Here is an 18,877-nt window from a genome sequence, read left to right as displayed (position 1 = left end):
TTGTGTGTATTGAAAATTATTTAAAATACAATTTAAAAGCAAACTGGCACTACTCGTATGCTTCTTGGCCAAAATTAGTAAATTGAGAACTCAGAAGTATAAGGAAAAAGGCAAATATTTTGCTGAAGTAACTGTGAAAGAGTGGGAAATATATATCCATACCTGGAGAAAGAGAACCCAATGGCAGAATGAGTCTAACCTGTGAGCAGAGCAAGACCCCTTGAAGGGTTGAGGGGCAGTGGGAAGAGGCCCTGGTGCTAGGTCAGGCAGGTCTGTGCTGGACACAGAATAAGGGCACATCACAAGATTGTTCCTCTTAACATGATCCCATGGAGTTCTCAACTTATAAGATTAGTATATATAAAACAGTGAAACATGAAATCAAAATCTGAAAAATGAGACCCAAACACTGGGCCTGAAATAGCCGACAAGAACCAAATTCCAGGAACACTCCCCTAGGAGTTCCTATTTGAAGGATGTATACAGCCCAGCTGACCACCATCACCACCCCCTGCCTCAAGTCCCTATCTTGGAGAGAAGTGCTTCTCTCACTGGGAACGGTTCCTACCGAGGGCCTCAAAGACTCGCACTAAGGATAGAAAACCAGGATGGGAACTAGGCTTTGCTCCCTGGAGGTAAGGGTCATGACTTCCTTAAAAGATCACCAGAACTCCAACTCTGTTTATATTTGCCCCGCAAAGGCAGTCAGTCCCCAGGCCAGGGTGAAGCATGGTTTCCTCTGACACTCTTAAGTCGGTGGGGGTGGGGGAACCTTTCAGAGTGCTTTTAATTCCTCTAAAACACACAATAAGTCACAAAGCAGAAGAGGAGTATCCTGCTGACCAAAGTCCAACCACAAACCAGGAGGAATTAGGATAAGGTCCATCCTAGGAGATGTTATGCACTCTATTTAGTTTCTCTGAGCCACGGTCCATGGAAGTTTACAGGCAGCAGTAAGCTCTGACAATGGAAGCACTCACACAGAGACAATCATTTACCAAGAATGTCACTGCTGGGAACTTGCACTCTTTGTAAGGCAGGCCAAGGCTCATCTTTTCTACCAGCTAATAGGCTTATTATGGTCTCTCAGAGATTTCCCACCAATACAATCAGGCTCCTTTCTGGCTCTAAATACTGTCTTGATATGCTGTCATTTAAAAAATCTGAACTGGTGTAGCAAAAGGTTCTTGGTCTTCTGTGATTTCTATTCTATAGTGCAATAATGTATTGTTCTGTGGGGCTGAAACAACCACATAAAATAAAGTAACCTCCCTGTATATGCATCTCTCTTGTGTGACAAATCAGATTTTCTTCAAGACGATACAAATTACAACTTTCATATCAATCCACCCTTCAACACTAAATCTGACTTCCAACCTTCCCCTCTCCCTCCCTTTGGAGAAAACTGCACAATTCTTAGTAGTAAGAAAAAAAAAGTAATTGAAGGATTAAAACCTATAGGTTTAAAAATGACAAATTTCGGGCTTCCTTGGTGGCGCAGTGGTTAAGAATCCGCCTGCCAATGCAGGGGACACAGGTTCGAGCCTTGGTCCGGGAAGATCCCACATGCCGTGGAGCAACTAAGCCCGTGCGCCACAACTACTGAGCCCGCGTGCCACAACTACTGAAGCCCGCGTGCCTAGAGCCTGTGCTCTGCAACAAGAGAAGCCACCGCAATGAGAAGCCCGTGCACCGCAACGGAGAGTAGCCCCCACTCGCCGCAACTAGAGAAAGCCCGCGCCCAGCAACAAAGACCCAACACAGCCAAAAATAAATAAATAAAAAAATAAAGACAAATTTCTATCTTTTGCTGAAACTTCCAATACAAATTATGCCCCAGTTACTAAAGTACCGCCCAGTTTGAAGAAACATAACTCCAAATTAGTCAAACACAAAACAGCCAAACTTCAAGGCAGAGTGAGATGGAAAGAGGGAGGAGAGGGAGGTAGGGAGAAGCTAAAAGGAGGAATACCAAGCAACCATAAAAAAATTAAGAAAGGTAATAGGAAAAAGTAAAAAGGTACAAAGAAAGAAAGCCTTTAAAAAATGCAAACACAAGACATGGCAGCACAGAAAAGAACAAATTGATTAGGCAGGAAAACATCATTCACATGATACACATTATCTTTTTGAAGGAAAAGACCAAAAAGATGCAGGGAGGAACAAGCCAACATTAACCAGGTTAGGTGCAAAGCTAATAATCTCTGTCCTCAGAAAAATAAACAGAACTACATATACTTAATGTAAGCAATGTCAATTTGGTCATGCCCCATCCTGCCCTAAACCTTGCAAAGAAGAATGTGAGGGTGGCAACTGCTGGGTAGAATTTAGAAATCTGTGGAGCTTTAATTCAGGGGGATTTAAAAGGCTTACCATGGGACTTCCCTGGTGGCACAGTGGTTAAGAACCCACCTGCCAATGCAGGGGACATGGGTTCGATTCCTGGTCCGGGAAGATCCCACGTGCCGCGGAGCAACTAAGCCCGTGCGCCACAACTACTAAGCCCTAGAGCCCGCGAGCCACAACTACTGAGCCGTGTGCCACAACTACTGAAGCCCGCGTGCCTAGAGCCCATGCTCCACAACAAGAAGCCACCGCAATGAGAAGCCCGCGCACCGCAATGAAGAGTAGCCCCCGCTCACCGCAACTAGAGAAAGCCCGCCTGCAGCAATGAAGACCCAACGCTACCAAAAATAAATAAAATAAATAAATTTATAAAAGGCTTACCGTGGGACAGGTATTTGGAGGTGATGATTCTTCTGTGCACACAGACAAGACAGAGAGGGAAGGCATCTGGGAATGGGTCAGGGTTGGCACCTCTGTGCCACTGTCCAAGTTCAAAGCTGAAAGCCCAAGAGCATGATGCCCATTGAGCTCACTGGCACTGCTTTGGGTGGAAGGCTTTAGGGAATTCCGGAACGTGCCACTGCGGAGGCAGGATGTGCTATGGAAAGTGCTTGCCATCTTGGCTGTCTTTTGACTGCTGTCATCAGAGTCAAGTTTGGGGAAGGACAGGGACTTGATATTGCTTACTGCAGGGATGGGGGGGAGGGACACTTTGGAAGACAGCGACATCTTTTCACAGTTGCCCAACTGTGGTAAGGTTATAAAGCCATTGGGTTTGTGAAGAGGCTTGAAATCTAGGGTTGCCCGCTCCAGGGATGCCAGGACCTCCTCATCCTGTAACACAGACCCAGAGCCACCTCTAGGCAAGTTACTGTCCAATAACTGGGCCATAATGGGTCCACTGGTTCCTACCAGAATGTTTCTCAGCTCTTCCTTCTCGTCAATAGTTTTTAACTCCAGATTATCAAACGGGTCTTCTTCACACTCAAAGTCAGCAGGATTGAAATCTGCCTTTGTGTGGGGTGGGCTGAGAACTTTCTGTTTTGTGGCACTGCTGCTGACCCGAGTCGGGGTGAGGATGCTGTTGTGCTGTAAGCTGGCAAGGATGGGGTTGATAGGAGGTGGCATTGTGGCTGTACTGTGAGTCTTGGAGAAGCTCATTTTGCTATCACCCTCTGGGCCACTCTTAGAATTCACCTTAGCTTCTGCTTCCTCAGCCTTGCGCTCTGCTTCCCACTGGGCTTCTTGGATTTTCTTAATATCTTCAGCCCACTCAATGGTTTTCTTTTCCAAAGAGAAGTCATACTGCAAAGGTATATCAGAGAAAGGAAGTGTGAACCCAGGTGGCTGCCCCTCCCCCACCCAATTCCTCCACCCAATTCACTTCTTCCTCACCCTGGCACAAGAGAACTGGGCAAGGCAGCATTTATTAAGGTGTATGGGAGGATCCCCACTCAGGAAAACTAAGACTTCCTAATCTTACTTGATTTAATCAAACTATGCTCCCTGGTTACTTCTAGAAATTAACTAGAAAGAGCTCCCACCACCTCTAATCCTACATACCAGGCCAAATGTACCTTGCCACTTCCCTTGCTTCTCTCCCCTCAGGCCATTTCCCTTCCTAGAATTCTTCATTGGTGGCTCAGGCAGAACTCAGCTGCCTCCTCTATAAAGCTTTCCTGATGGCCCATTCCTTCCTCTGAACTCTTACATAGTGTCTGTCTCTATCATTTGATGCTGAGCACATATGACCACAAGTAGCTTTAGTCTTCCTCTAAACATTTCCCCAACACTATCACAAGCCTCTTGTGGGCAGCAACTGGGCTTTAGACCCTCTTAAGGTCTCCATTATCTAACACAATGCCCTAAATAGACCCCGTGCTCAATAATAACAACAGCCCCTAGTATTTAAGAAGCACTTACAAGGTGCCATACATGATTCTAAGCACTTTTTACGTATTAGTTCTCTAGATTTTTTCAACATTACAGGGGCTATGCTCAAGGTCATAAAGCTGTTAAGTGGTAGAGCCTGGATCTGAACCCAGGCAGTCTGACAACAGATTCTATGCTCTAAACCACTACCAAATTACAATGAACAGACTGTACTCTAAATGTAGCAAAACTGCTTATTAAGAAATCTAGACATAATCAAATTAAGATTTTACGATGCAAACTCAACAAAAAGCAAACAACCTGATTAAAAAATGGCCAGAGGATCTGAATAGACATTCTTCCAAAGAAGCCATACAGATGGCCAAGAGGCACATGAAGAGATGTTCAACATCACTAATTATTAGGGAAATGCAAATCAAAGCCACAATAAGATATCGCCTCACGCCCATTGAAATGGTTATTATCAAAAAGGCAAGAAATAACAAGTGTTGGAGAGGATGTGGAGAAAAGGGAGCCTTCACACACACTGTTGGTGGCAGTGTAAACTGGCGCAGCCACTGTGGAAAAGAGTAAAAGCTAAACAATGTGTGCACATTTCAAGGTTGGAGGCACAATAAGAGTAAAGAGGGGAAAGGGAGAGGAAGGAGGCCTACCATGACCTAGAGCCACGGTAGGCCTAGAGTTTTAGAGTAGAAGAAACATAATAAAGTGCCTCAGGTCATCCCTAAACCTTTCAGCTTCAAACAACACAAAAGAAGCCTGGAAACGCACATGTCAAGAAGTTCACTTACACACCCTGAGCCAGTTACTGGGCCCCAAAAAGACACTTGGGGGATCACAGGGCTTCCTTTCTACCACTAACTGAATAGTGAGAAAACAGCACTGGGCAAAGGTTGCTGCTTCTAACTGTGGAGGAAATCCAATTATGCAACTGGTTTCCTCCACCAAAAACTGAGGCTGTGACCAACTTCCCACTGCCTGTAAACACAGATCTCTGAAGTTTTACTCCCCAAAACAAGTGTAAATTTCTTTCCTCTTTAGTGCTTTTTTGTTTTTTTGTAATTACCAAAGTAAGGTAGAATACTTGGAACATAGGAAAAAACAGAGAAAAAAACAGCAGAAATAGTACAGTGAAAAAGAATGTGATTTTTGAGTGTACAATAATAAATAATAACATCATCTAACATTTATGGAGTACCAGGAACCAGAATAAGCATTATAAATGCATTATTTTCCTTAATCCTTATAATAACCTTAAAATCTGTACAAGATTACACAGCTGTTACATGGCAATTCTAGCCCATGAATTGCTGAACCAGAGTCTGCTCTAAACCGTGACACTAAAGGCCACCCTCCGCTACTGTGGCCACTACCACCATTTCAGTGAAAACTTTCCGGACCTGGGTGCAAAGGTTTATGTATGTTTTACTGGCTCACTTTGACGATTTTTAATCTGAAATCTCAAGTTTGTATTGTCATGCAAGGGCAAATATGAAAAAGTTACAGGAAACTTCAAGCTGTCTAGGGCTCTAGGTCTGACTCTTCTCTGGATAGAGAGGGAACCAGCGCCAACACCACACCAATACCACAGCCAAATCCCCCACTGGAGACCCTAGGCAGTCGAAGTTTAAGGAAGCTATCTGCAATTAGAGAACAAAAACACTGCCGCTAGCCCACACATGAATGGAGCTTGGAGCCTTGATCTCCTCTTTTGTTATTAGTGGGTGTGATGAGTATGACAGGCACAGTACCAGGCACTCACTAGTGTGTCACACTGATCAAATAGAAAATTCCCAGCAAACCCTATTAACGGCAACAATGTGGGATTCCAAACAAGCCTTCTGAATGAATCAATGAGGCAGCGAATAATATGAGGACTACTGAAATAAGATGGAGGTGTTATTTAAATCATATTGCTAGCAGTATTCTGCACACAGAGTGGTATTTACTGAATATTTGTTGCTGCCAATAAAAAAGCCACCAAGGAAAAAGAACAAGGTAAAACTTCATAAGGGAAATCTCTATCTCTTCTGGCCCAATAAAGTCTCCATACACAAAAGGAGTATTGATTCAGTATTCAAAAACATCTAAGATAGTCAACATTATTAGTAGCTAGGGAAATGTACATCAAAACCACCATAAGAGGGGTAATTCCCTGGCGGTCCAGTGGTTAAGATGCCATGCTTCCACTGCAGGGGGCGTGGGTTCAAACCCTGGTCAGGCAACTAGGATCCCAAATGCCACGTGGCCAAAAAAACAAAAACAAAAACCGTAAGACCACTGCACACCCACTAGGATGTATATAAATAACCAAAAAGACAGATGATAACAAAAGTTGGCAAGGATGTAGAGGAACTGAAAAATTCATGCAGTGTAGGTAGGATTGTAAAATGGTGCAGCCACTTTGGAAATTAGTCTGGCAATTCCTCAAAAGGTTAAAGATATATATATGACCCAGCAATTCCACTCCAATGTATATACCCAAGAAAGCTGAAGGCATTATGTCTGCACGAAAACCTGTAGACAAACGTTCACAGCACGGATTTCCCTGGTGGCGCAGTGGTTAAGAATCCGCCCGCCAATGCAAGGGACACGGGTTCGATCCCTGGTCCGGGAAGATCCCACATGCCGCGGAGCAAATAAGCCCGCTCACCACAACTACTGAGCCCACGTGCTGCAACTACGGAAGCCCGCTCGCCTAGAGCCCATGCTCTGCAACAAGAGAGGCCACTGCAATGAGAAGCCCACGCACCGCAACGAAGAGTAGCTCCGGCTTGCCACAACTACAGAAAGCCCACATGCAGCAATGAAGACCCAATGCAGCCAAAAAAAAAAAAGTTCACAGCAGCATTATTCCTAAAAGCCAAAAAATTGGAAACCATCAAAAATGTCTATCCACTGGGGACTTCCCTGGCAGTCCAGTGGTTTTAAGACTCCGTGCTTCCACTGTAGGGGGCGTGGGTTCGATCCCTGGTTGGGAACTAAGATCCCGTAAGCCGCACAGCCAAAAAAAAAAAGGTCTATCAACTGATGAGTGGTTAACAAACTGTGGTATATATCAATACAATGGAATTATTCAGCCATAATAATGAATGAAGTGCTAATACTTCATTCATACAATATGGATAAAACTTGAAAACATTAAAGTAAAATAAACCAGTCACATATGTATTTATGAAGTTATATATAAAAGACTAAATATTGTACTATTCCACTTATATGATATTCCAGAATAGGCAAATTCATAGAGACAGAAAGTAGATTTAGCGGTTGCCAGGGGCTGGGGTAAGGGGAAAATAGGGAGTAACTGCTAACGGACACTGGGTCTCTTTTCAGGGTGATGAAAATATTCTGGAATGAGATGGTAATGATAGTTATGCAACTCTGAATATACTAAAAAAAAATTTATTTGCATACCTTAAAAGGGAAAATTTTGTGGTATGTGAATTATATCAATAAAACTTTTATTTAAAAAATGTAACTGAAGTTCTCCCACTACGATTATTCCCTACAAAAGACTGGAAGGTAAAACAAAGAATACATTTTATTTTATTTTTTATTATTATTATTATTTTTTAAATTATTATTTTTTTTTTGGCCATGCTGCGTGGCTTGTGGGATCTTAGTTCCCCGACCAGGGATCGAACCCGGGCCCTTAGCAGTGAAAACATGGCGTCCTTTCCACTGGACTACCAGGGAATTCCCAATTTTTTTTTTTTTTTTTCAAAGAATACATTTTAGAGTAACATGGTAATGCCTTAGTAAATCCCCCTTCTTTGCCAGGAAGTTGTATTTTAAAAAATCTCGAGTCACAGGAAGAAGTGTTTGGGTGAGTAGCGTACCTTTCTGTTTTTCCATGTAACTCCTTCTCTAAACTGTAAGCTCCTTGAGGAAAGTGATTAAGGCATTTATCTCTATCCTCAGCCCTAGCAGAGCGTCACTCAAAAGCAGGCAGTCAATAAGTGTGTAGGAAGTCACGTAACATGGGGCTATTTGCTGCTTTCAAGATGTAATTTTATACATTTATATATAACTGAGCTTTAAAGATGTAAGGGTTGAAAAAGAAGCTATTGAGGAGACGGCATTTAAGCGCAGTCTAGAATAGATAGATTTTTAACAAGCAGACAGCTTTTAGTATGGTGAGAAAGAAGAATATTTCAAGTGGGGATAACAACTCATGAGAAGAGCATGGTACAGACAGGTAATACACACAGTACGTTCAACAAATTGCTATAGTATCCTGGTTTGGAGGGAATATAGAGGAGATGATGAGCTAAGGTACTCGACCATAACCTTATGTCTAGACGATTCAGTAAGGGTTGGTGAATCACTGTAAGTTTTTAAATTCAGGAATATTATTCTAGAAACAATATGAAAAATAGAAGGAAAATGCTGTAAGCAGAGGAGCCCATTAAAGAGGCTACTGAAATAGCCCAGGTGAAAAAATAAGGTAAGGATAAACTGAATGGCAAAGGGAAGACACAGCAGAGAGAAAATACTATGTAACTTGAGTGACCAAGAAGGTAATGAGGACATTAATAGAGAGAAGGAAAGAGGGGAAGAAGCAAGTCAGATGAGCAATGGGGATTTGTTTTGGACAAGGCACAGAATCCCAGGAACATACAATCTATCAGATTACACAAGATCTGTAACAGATATATAAACATATATAAATGTGCGTGCGTCTGTACGCACGCCTGTGTGTGAGTGAGAGAGACAATGTGAGCCAAGCGATAACAGGAGCTATCAGAAACACAAATAAGAGACAGGAGAATTTTTTTTTTTCTATTTCACTATACATCAAATTCTTACTCCTTAAAATGTTAAATGTACTAAACTTTAACTAAAAATTACCACTTACCTGTACTTCTCTGACAACCTGCAAACAATCAGGCAAGGAGAAGCCAATAGGTAGACCAACTTTAGCTGGTGTTTTGAATTTGTCTCCTATCTTAAATGGGACATCATCAAGGTAACTGAAAGTCCCTACAATCAAAAATAAAGTACAAAATATCAGCAAAGAACTTATTATTTGTTTTGGTATAATCTTACGTCTAGGATACAACATTAATTTTTGCTATCCTAAGATTAGAAGTTACAGAGTTCCTTCTCTGACTGCTTACCTTCTCCTGACCCTAGATCTCTAATAAGGAACTCGTATTTGAGGTTACTTGATCTTATTAGGGTTTATATTCAATTATACTTACAGTAAAAGCCAAAGTACTCATAGTAGCCTAAAAGTCCTCCCCAACGCCCATTATCTCTCTTGCCCTCAATTCCTGGCTCACTGAACTAAGTCACAGTGATCCTCTATTCCTCAACCATGACATGGTCAAAATTACTTCAAAAATTCTGCACTGGCTGCTTCCTCTATCTGGAATGTTCTTCCCTCAGATATTCACATGGCTTACTCCTTCACCTCCTTCAAGTCTTTGCTCAAATGGCACTTTCTAAGTGAGGCTTACCCTGACCACCCTATTTAAAATTACTACCACACCCTCACCGCAGTAATCCCACATCATCATCTATCTTTTCTCCATAGCACTTATTACCTTCTAACATATATGTAATTTGCCTTTTAATTATATTTATTGTCTGTCTTGCCCAATGGAATATAAGCTCCCTGCAGGTAAGTATTTAAGTCTGTTTTATTCACTGATGTAGTCTCAAAACCTCAGCACTTCCTGGTACATATTAGGCACTTATTAAATACTGATGAATTGATGACAGAATCTTCACAAAAGAACCTCCTTGATTAGGATTTCTTTACTCTAGTAAGAATAATTTTTTAATTAATACAAAGAACTACTCTAGTTTTTTTTTTAAGCTATATTCTGGAGATGTGGAAATATTTAAGAAGTACAGCACTTACGAAAAAAAGGAAAACCAGACAAGACCATGGGAATCAGACCAAGATTATCAGGAGACACAAACCATACACAACTGAACTGCTTTAACTCCCTAAATGTTCTCTGCCCATCACAGATGTGTAATACAGAAAGATCAGGACATTATCATCGATTTATAGGGTCAGACAAAAATGAGAGTGATCCTTGTATGTGACTCTCACTAGGTATACACTCCAAATCAGATCATGATTTCTTTTCTGGACCAGGTTTGGGGCTAACTTAACTGGCAGAAGCATCAGGGAGAATGAAACATAGTTCATAAAATAAATTTTGCTTTTTGAATATTAGCAGCTAGTAAAATAAGGCTTACTTCTGGGTCTCACACTAGTATATTTTCTTAAGTGCTCATGGACAGAATAAGACAATTGCACCTCTTCCATAAAGAGATTTCTCTTCCTTCTAAGAACTCTGTAGATTTCAACACTTATCAAGCAAGGTCAAGATATATTTGTAATCTTCTCATCATTCCCATTTCCCAAGGTAGATATTGCTCTGATATACCTGAAACCCTCCAAAAGAAAGAAGAATAGGCCCCCTCTCCCACTCTTGGGGGAGGGCGTCTACCTCTTTCCCACATAACTTCTAGCTAGAATTAAAACATTTTAACTATCTCTCACTCAGCTAGCAAATTAAATCCACAACTGTGTTCAATTTAATAATTTTTCTGAGGCATAACCATAACTGTTAACACTCTAGGAAAGTTTCCAAGTTGGTCATACCTTTGTAAGTGTTCTCTCAGCTGGCAATGCCTGTCACATTCCCACCCTTATTTACTTGATTAATTATGTCTTGTCCTTTAAGAATGAGCTTAAGAACAACTCCCTTCTCAATCTCAGAACAGGTCTTACCATTCTGTATTGTTAATAGTTTGTATCCTTATACTACCCCCCACCCTGCACCAGAGACTTTGATCAAGCATTTAATCAAATTCCTATCCACACCCCCCCAAGCTCAGCAAAACATCCAGCAGATGAGATTTGCTCAATGAGAATAAATAAAGAAGACATGGTCTTACACTTCTCGTGTATTTAACCCTCACACTAACTCACATTCAATTAGTATTTATTAAAATTCAAAATGATTTACCTAAAATGGCAAAGCTAGTCATGAAAATGTTTTAACACAGTACTCATGCAAGATGTAAGCACATTTCTAAGGTTCTGCAGAAAGTCACAAAAATGTACCAGAGGTACCAAAAAAAAGTATCAGGTACCATCACAGCTTGCCAACAAAACTCTGGTTATAACACTAAAACCTTCTGCCACTTATAAAATGCTTTATATTATAGAGATCAAAAGCAACGCTCTTTTTAATTGTAGAGAACTTTTATCTGTCTTCCATGGAAACAGGTGCTCAAAAGTTACTGAAAGCTAGAGTCTAACTTTGGCTAGTGCCCTGATTAACTGGAAACAAAGCTGGAACTAGCATTTTCTAAGAAGCATTGGAAAGATTTACAGTCAAGTTAATAATCACAAAATTAAGTCTTTTGTTTAAGAAAATTTTAAGTATACATTCAAAGTAGGTTAATTATATGACACACATATTAGAAAAATCCTATCTATAATAATACTTATATGCATATATGATATACAAATCTAAGAAAACCTATCCACATTAATACTAACAAAACTTTCTTAAATGAATACTTCTATTATAGTAGGTTGGTAATGGGGAGTTGAGGGGGGAAAACCATTTGTTAAAAAGTACTATACTTAAGATAGTACTTTTGAGCCAAAAGTACTCATTGAGCCAAATGGTAATATCTTTCAAGAAGGGTATTCAGTTTCCTTGCCTACCTTTCAGTTAGGAAACTATGACAGTGTTGTATACACTGACAATTTATATTCTATAAATGGAACTAGGCCCTGGCTTAGAGACAGACCAGATCAAGTAAAACACCTTGAAACAACTGCTGTGTCCCTTCATTAGCACCAATTACAGGTAACTGCTTTAAAAAGCAGTTTCACTTCACTAACAAAGCCAATGCCAAGGTGACTAAGCACATCTTCTAACCTTCCCCCTCCCCCCTTTAAACTCTGTTAACCGGGAATGAGTAAACAGTTTTGTGATTATTGGGAGGAGGGGGTAGGGCTAAAGGGCAAAAGGCATTTAAGAGATAGCAACAAGAAAAGCAACTTTTTGAATGATGGCCAGAGACTACCATAAGTACAATGAATGATGTTGCTGTGAGGATTAAAAAGAACATTTTTGCAAATATAACCAACTATGCCTTAGGAACTATTCATTTTTATCCAATATATCAGAATATCTATTTAAAGACATCAATTTCTCTTATTTCTCAATACATTTTATTTTTTAAATAGATTCAATAAAAACTCAACCACATGGCCCAGAGAATTAAAGCACTGTGGTTAACAATCTTCTGGCTCACCCCCAAGTGCCTTTTAGTTTCAGTCTTTATTACTGAAAATCTTTCTAAGATGTCTGAGCCCATTTTCCTCAGTTCCATTTAGAAAAAGAAAGTACATCTCTGATGGCTGTGGCAGTTACTTGAAGTCAGGCTCTGCACACTGCTCGCCATTATGCTATGGTGGAAGGAACTGGGCTGAATGTGTAATGACTCAGGATAAATTCCGGGAAGGTTTCATTCTGTTCCCTTTCTTTCTAAATTGCTGATAATGTTTATGATCTTGTGACCTGCCTGTTTTTCTGAAAAAAGGTAATTCCATGTGGGGAGAGAAATTCCTAATAGAGGGTAGAAACTGGATTATGCTTAATTCAGATTTTACTGTGTGTTCAAATTGAGGTTTTTGAAAAAGAAGAATAAAACAGATCAAACTTAAAATTAACTGAAAATTGCAATTCCATGACTGAGTATCATTACCTTAAAGCTGTAAGTCAGGTAACACTTGCAAAATTACATCAATAGATAGTTAAACAGAGCGAGACACACGCATATATATATATACACACACACACACACACAATTATACAGATATCAATACAGGATGTGAAGTCAGAAGAAAATGTTACTCATGTCCTGACAAAAAACAAGATAACCTACAAAATCAGCTTTTTAATATGCAGTATCTGGCATTAAATTTAAAAAAAGATACACAAAAAAGGAGGAAGAAAATGTGATCCATCATCAAGAGAAGAAACAGTCATCAGACCCAAATTCAGGGATAGCCATGATACTGGAATTATCAGAGAACTTTAAAATAACTATAATAAATATGTTAAAGGATCTAATGGAATAGGTGAACATGTGTGAGCAGATGGGGAATTTCAACAGAGAGATGGAAATAGAAAGAGACAAATGGAAACACTAAAAATGAAAAATGCAGTATCATAGAAAAAAATTTTTGATAGTTCATAAGCCAGGCTATGCTAATCAGAAGACAATACTCAGAAGAGGAAAGAATCAAAGAACTTGAAATTAAGTCAAAAGAAATTAAAAGAATTGAAACACAAAGAGAAAAAAAGAAAAAAAAAATGGAACAGCGCCTTAAGAGATCTCCGGGACAATATCAAACAGCCTAATGCATATGTGATTAGAGTCTCAAAAGGATAAGAGAGAGACATGGAGCAAAAGAAATGTGCGAAGAGATTATGGCTGCAAATTTTCAAAAGTAGTAAAAGACATCAACTCACAGATCCAAGAAGTTTAGCTAACTCCAAGCAGGATAAATACATAGAAAATCAAACCAAGGCACATCATAGTTTAAATGCTGCAAACAACAGAAAGTCTTAAAAGAAGGGGAATGGGCAGCATATGACATACAGGAGAATAATGATTAAATGATGGCTGACTTCTCTACATTACTCTGTACTTAAAAAGCAATAACAGATTGGGATTTCCCCGGCGGTACAGTGGTTAAGACTCCGCACTTCCACTGCAGGGGGCAAGGGTTCGATCCCTGGTCGGGGAACTAAGATCCCATATGCCGCACAGTGTGGCTAAAAAATTAAAAAACAATAATAAAAATAAAAAATAAAATCTAAAATAAAATACCTTTTTCTATCACTCAATAGAAAAAGTATTTCAATATCTTAGCAGAAATTAAACCAAGAGAAAAATAAACCTTTCCAGAAGTTAGCTAAATGGTCATAAATATGACAGCTTGGCGTTTCAAAGGAGGGAGTTTAGTTTTATTAAGTCCAATTACAGAGACTTATTTTTTTCCCAAATTAGAATATCAGGGCATTTCCCCAGATATTAAAAGAGTAACTTATCTGTTTGTTGAAACATTTTAAAAAATCCTTTAAAAGTCACTTCTGGAAAATAACTTTTTTCTTAGATTAAACAAGTGGAAAATGAGTCAAAAATTAAAGAGAATTGACATTTGGAAAGGCGTGCTTTAAACTGAGCCAAAGGTTTGCAATTTGCATAATATAAGGACAATATTTTTAAAGGCCTTTGAAAAGTATTTCTTATTCTATTATTTAGGGGTATGTGGTTATTAATGACAGTGGAAGAAGTTCAACCTCAGTTGAAAAGAATGAACTTGAAGAAAAATCAAATACTAGTCCTAAGACAGCACAGCATAAGATATAGTCAGCCCAAGTATTTAAACAGAAAAAAAAGCATTTTCATATCCAGTCATGAGAGCAGTTGTCACCTCCTTGTCCATACCCCAAGTGCCCTAGAATTACACACACACACACACACTCACACTCACTCTCTCTCTCTCTCTCTAACCCCGAGTCAGATAATATCTAACTTAGGGGGAACCAACCCAGAGGCTCATAAACTAAAATGTTCCAGTCAGATACTCCCTTGACCAAAAGATACAAAAACTTCAGCTATATGATGCTAGCCACTATATGATCAAGTAGCAAGAAGCACCATAACTGGGGTGGCCATTTTTGGCCCTGTGCACTCTACACAAGTAGGCCAAGAAAGCAAGTCTATAAACAGAAGAATAAAAATGGAGCACATCTGCAGAGAAAAGCAGTGAAAGATGGAGGGAGTAGTAGCCTCAGTTTCCTGGCTTTCTAATTTCAGCCTTGTAAGGCCAGGCTGAATTTGATTTCCTGCATTCAGATGCCTACAAGATTGCCTATTAAATATTCTCCACCTATTCCCTTTAATTTCTATTCCTTAAACTACATGATATCTAAAAATAAGATTCGTTATTCTAACAGCCCAACTAAAGCCACTGAAATTCAAGTAGGAGCTCAGCAAATTAAAGCAGAAGCAGCCAAAGAGAGAAAGAGAAAATCCTTCTCAAATTTTACTCAGGTAGAGCATTTCATTTAAACAATAAAATTTTGGTTAGGAATGTAAAGAGATGGAGGAAGTCCTAAAAAAATAAGTCATCATTGATCAGGTAACTTCAGAATTATAATCTTCTCTCTGGATTGTTGAGCTGGAACATATAAACTGGGGTCCCACTTATTTTCACTCCAATCAAAAAGGAGTTTCTAAAGATTCAAGATAGAAAACGTATCTTTTGAAGTAAGATTATAAATTTAATTTTTTCATTTTTGCTCTTTTCTCTCCCTAGGTCTTTCCCCTCTCCTTGGCTCTGTCCTCTCTTTTCCCTTGAGAAAGTGATCAGAGGCAACTACAGATCTGCCTCTCTATATCATTTGAATACTTTGAAAGAGCCCTGTAATAATCCTTAAACAACAAGAGATAGCTTACCTGAAGATCTGATGCCTGACAGGTTACACAGAATGCAAATTCCAGAGTCTGAATGACTTAATTCCAAAAGGATTTAACAAAACATATGCAAGCAATGTATGTAAGTATATGCACAGTGGCAGTTCAAAATATTAAAGCTGTTTTATAAAAATATACAAGCAAGTTAAAAACCAAGGAACTGCTGCACCACCCTGACTCAGAGAAGTGATATTATCAAGTAACCACTTGTAGATCAGAAGAGCATAACAATACATGTTGCCACGCAGTCTAACAAATCATTCTTAAAATGACATGATTTTTAAAATGGAAGATTAGTTTTAAAACCCCTTTTAAAATAATTGTGTTGTCTGGATATTTCTGATGTTTAATTCTTATCTTTGTACGAAAAGAGGGTCTAATTTTAACTTCTTAGGCACCTCCATTCCTATCAAATGCAGATAATAAAAGTTTATTAATGTACTCCATTTTGGAAGGTCATATCTTAGAAAAAGATGATAAACTATTAGTTTCAAACGCAAAATTGTAATTACTACTACTGATACTTCTGTAATATATTGATCTGCTAATCATGTCTTATTTGTAGTAAATCATTTCTTTTTATGGGGGGAGAAAACCTAAACCAAAACATCATAAAACGTTAACTAAAGGCTTAGAATTTTTCACACCTGATGGAGAAGAGATGGACCAGAATAAGAAAAGGAATGGTAACTACTTCAAAATACTGCTGAAAAACAACCAAAATAGGCAGGCTCCCTATCCACCTCCAGCAGTTTCAAGTACAATAAATACAGAGATACTCTAAAGTTTATCCATTTGAACTTCACATTAAAGTAATGTGAAGTCCTATGGAATGAATATGCTACATTGTTGTACAACTTTATTTTCCTCAAGCTGCTCGTTTAAATAAACAAAAAGGGACACTTACTTAATGTGATTTCAAATTCTCTGATCAGATCAAAACTTAAACCATGATATCTAACAGTCCACTTACCATGAAAATCTGCACCCAACTTCTTAGAAGCCATTTAGAACCTGAAAAACAAAGAAATATTTCTTAGGCGCATTATGCCTTGAGGGGGTATAAACAAACCATCATAAGAAACTTGAGGACTTCCCTGGTTGCGCAGTGGTTAAGAACCCACCTGCCAATGCAGGGGACGCAGGTTCGACCCCTGGTCCGGGAAGATCCCACATACTGCAGAGCAACTAAGCCCGTGCGCCACAACTACTGAGCCTGCGCTCTAGAGCCCACAAGTCACAACTATTGAGCTCATGCGGCACAACTACTGAGCCCACGCACCGCAACTACTGAAGCCCTCGCGCCTAGAGCCCGTGCTCCTCAACAAGAGAAGCCACTGCAATGAGAAGCCCGCGCACCACAACGAAGAGTAACCCCCACTGCTGCAACTAGAGAAAGCCCGCACGCAGCAACGAAGACCCAACGCAGCCGATCAATAAATAGCTTAAAAAAAGAAAGAAAGAAAATTGAGACTACAAGAAGAAACCAGAAGACTAAAAGGTTCCAGGACTGACATAACCCTCAAACTTCTCAGTCCCAAAGTCTCAAAAAAGAAAGCAGAAAGGGGGAGAAACCACTTTTCTAGAAAAAAAAAATTTCTGAAATCTGCATGTTCTGGGAAAAAAAAATTAGAACAGCAAACTGGCCATTGACCAATTCATACACAAACTGTCAAAAAAAATTACTAAACATTTATCTTCCTGATATAAGCTACTAATGTCAATATTTGTAGTTCTGTCAAGATTTTTTATATATCCCATTTTATTCAGTATGTAAATATAGACCTTTTACTGACAAATGTAACTGTAAGACTGACATTTCTGAATTAGGGAATCAATGACATACAACCTTTTGTACTGTTTTAATTTTGTATAAAATTTCAAAAAAGGGGAATTTCCTGGCAATCCAGTGGCTGGTTTTAATCCCTGGTCGGGGAACTGAGATCCCACAAGCCGTGTGGTGTGGCCAAAAAAAAAAAGAATTCCAAAACAGGAAGGAGGAAAAACCCATAAAACCACACATCTAGCTTAGTATTATCTTTGCACTTTTCCCTTACATGAGTAGGTACAAAGTCCTTTTCTTGCACAGACAATCTGAGATCTTCAACCTAAAAGTTTATTTCCCTTGATATGATGTTTATACCTTTAACTAACCTAAGACGTAAGCATAACGAATATATGGTATGGTCTCTACTAGCCTGTATTACCTACAGTACAATGCAAGGCATCATACCTAAAATGATCTACAGGCATACCTCATTTTATTGCACTTCACTTTACTGCGCAAATTGAAGGTATGCTCAACCTTGCACTGAGCAAGTCTAAGGTCTAAGGCGCCATCTTTCCAACAGCATTTGCTCACCTCGTGTCTGTGTCACATTTAGGTAATTCTCAAGATATTTCAAACTTTTTCATTATAATTATATTTGTCATGGTGATCAATGACCTTCGATGTTACTATTATAACTGTTATGACTTTTTTAGCAATATCCTTTTCAATTTTTTTTTTTTTTTTTGGCAGCATCAGGTCTTAGTTGCAGCACGTGGGAAATCCGTTGTGGCACGCAGGCTTCTCTCTAGTTGTGGCTCATGGGCTCTGCAGTTGCGGCACACAAGCTCTCTAGCTGTGGCCCACGTGCTCGGTAGTTGTGGCCCTCGGGCTTAGTTGCCCACCCCCCCCACCATGTGGGATCTTAGTCCCCCCACCAGGGATCAAATGCACATCCCCTGCATTGGAAGACGGATTCTTAACCACTGGACCACCAGGGAAGTCCCATGCACATTGTTTTTTTAGATGATGCTATTATTGCACACTTAATAGACTATGGTACAGTGTAAACATAACTTCTACATGCACTGGGCAACCAAAAAACCTTGCGTGACTTGCTTTATTGCGATATTCATTTTACTTCAGTGGTCTGGAACTGAACCCACAATATCTCCGAGGTATGCCTGTATGTTCCACTGTAAGTTTTTTTTAAAGGAGAGTATATTGCACCTATCATGTGAAAATTATTCAAAATAATTAAATCTGTACAGGATTTTAAGAAACTGACAAATTGATTTTAAAATTTACATGTAAAGGCAAAGGAAACAGAAT

General features: G+C 39.4%; 1 protein-coding gene across 7 annotated transcripts in view; it reads right to left on the bottom strand.

The window, feature by feature from the left end:
* Positions 1-18,877, bottom strand: part of UBAP1 (ubiquitin associated protein 1) — a 53,556-nt gene that overhangs the window by 5,656 nt on the left and 29,023 nt on the right. For 5 of the 7 annotated variants that reach the window (XM_061200508.1, XM_061200511.1, XM_061200514.1 and 2 more), the window contains exons 3-5: positions 16,751-16,794; positions 9,101-9,225; positions 2,728-3,651 (exon numbers count right to left, since the gene is read on the bottom strand). In XM_061200508.1, the coding sequence (XP_061056491.1) occupies positions 2,728-3,651; positions 9,101-9,225; positions 16,751-16,784 (1,083 nt within the window). In that variant the 5' untranslated portion in view covers positions 16,785-16,794. The remainder of the gene's footprint in view (positions 1-2,727; positions 3,652-9,100; positions 9,226-16,750; positions 16,795-18,877) is intronic. The other 2 variants (XM_061200509.1, XM_061200510.1) reach the window with 1 other exon arrangement.

This window comes from Eubalaena glacialis, chromosome 9, assembly GCF_028564815.1.
Source record: "Eubalaena glacialis isolate mEubGla1 chromosome 9, mEubGla1.1.hap2.+ XY, whole genome shotgun sequence".
NCBI lineage: Eukaryota > Metazoa > Chordata > Mammalia > Artiodactyla > Balaenidae > Eubalaena > Eubalaena glacialis.
Note: the sequence above shows the minus strand (reverse complement) of the source record. Positions and strands in the feature narration are given on the sequence as shown.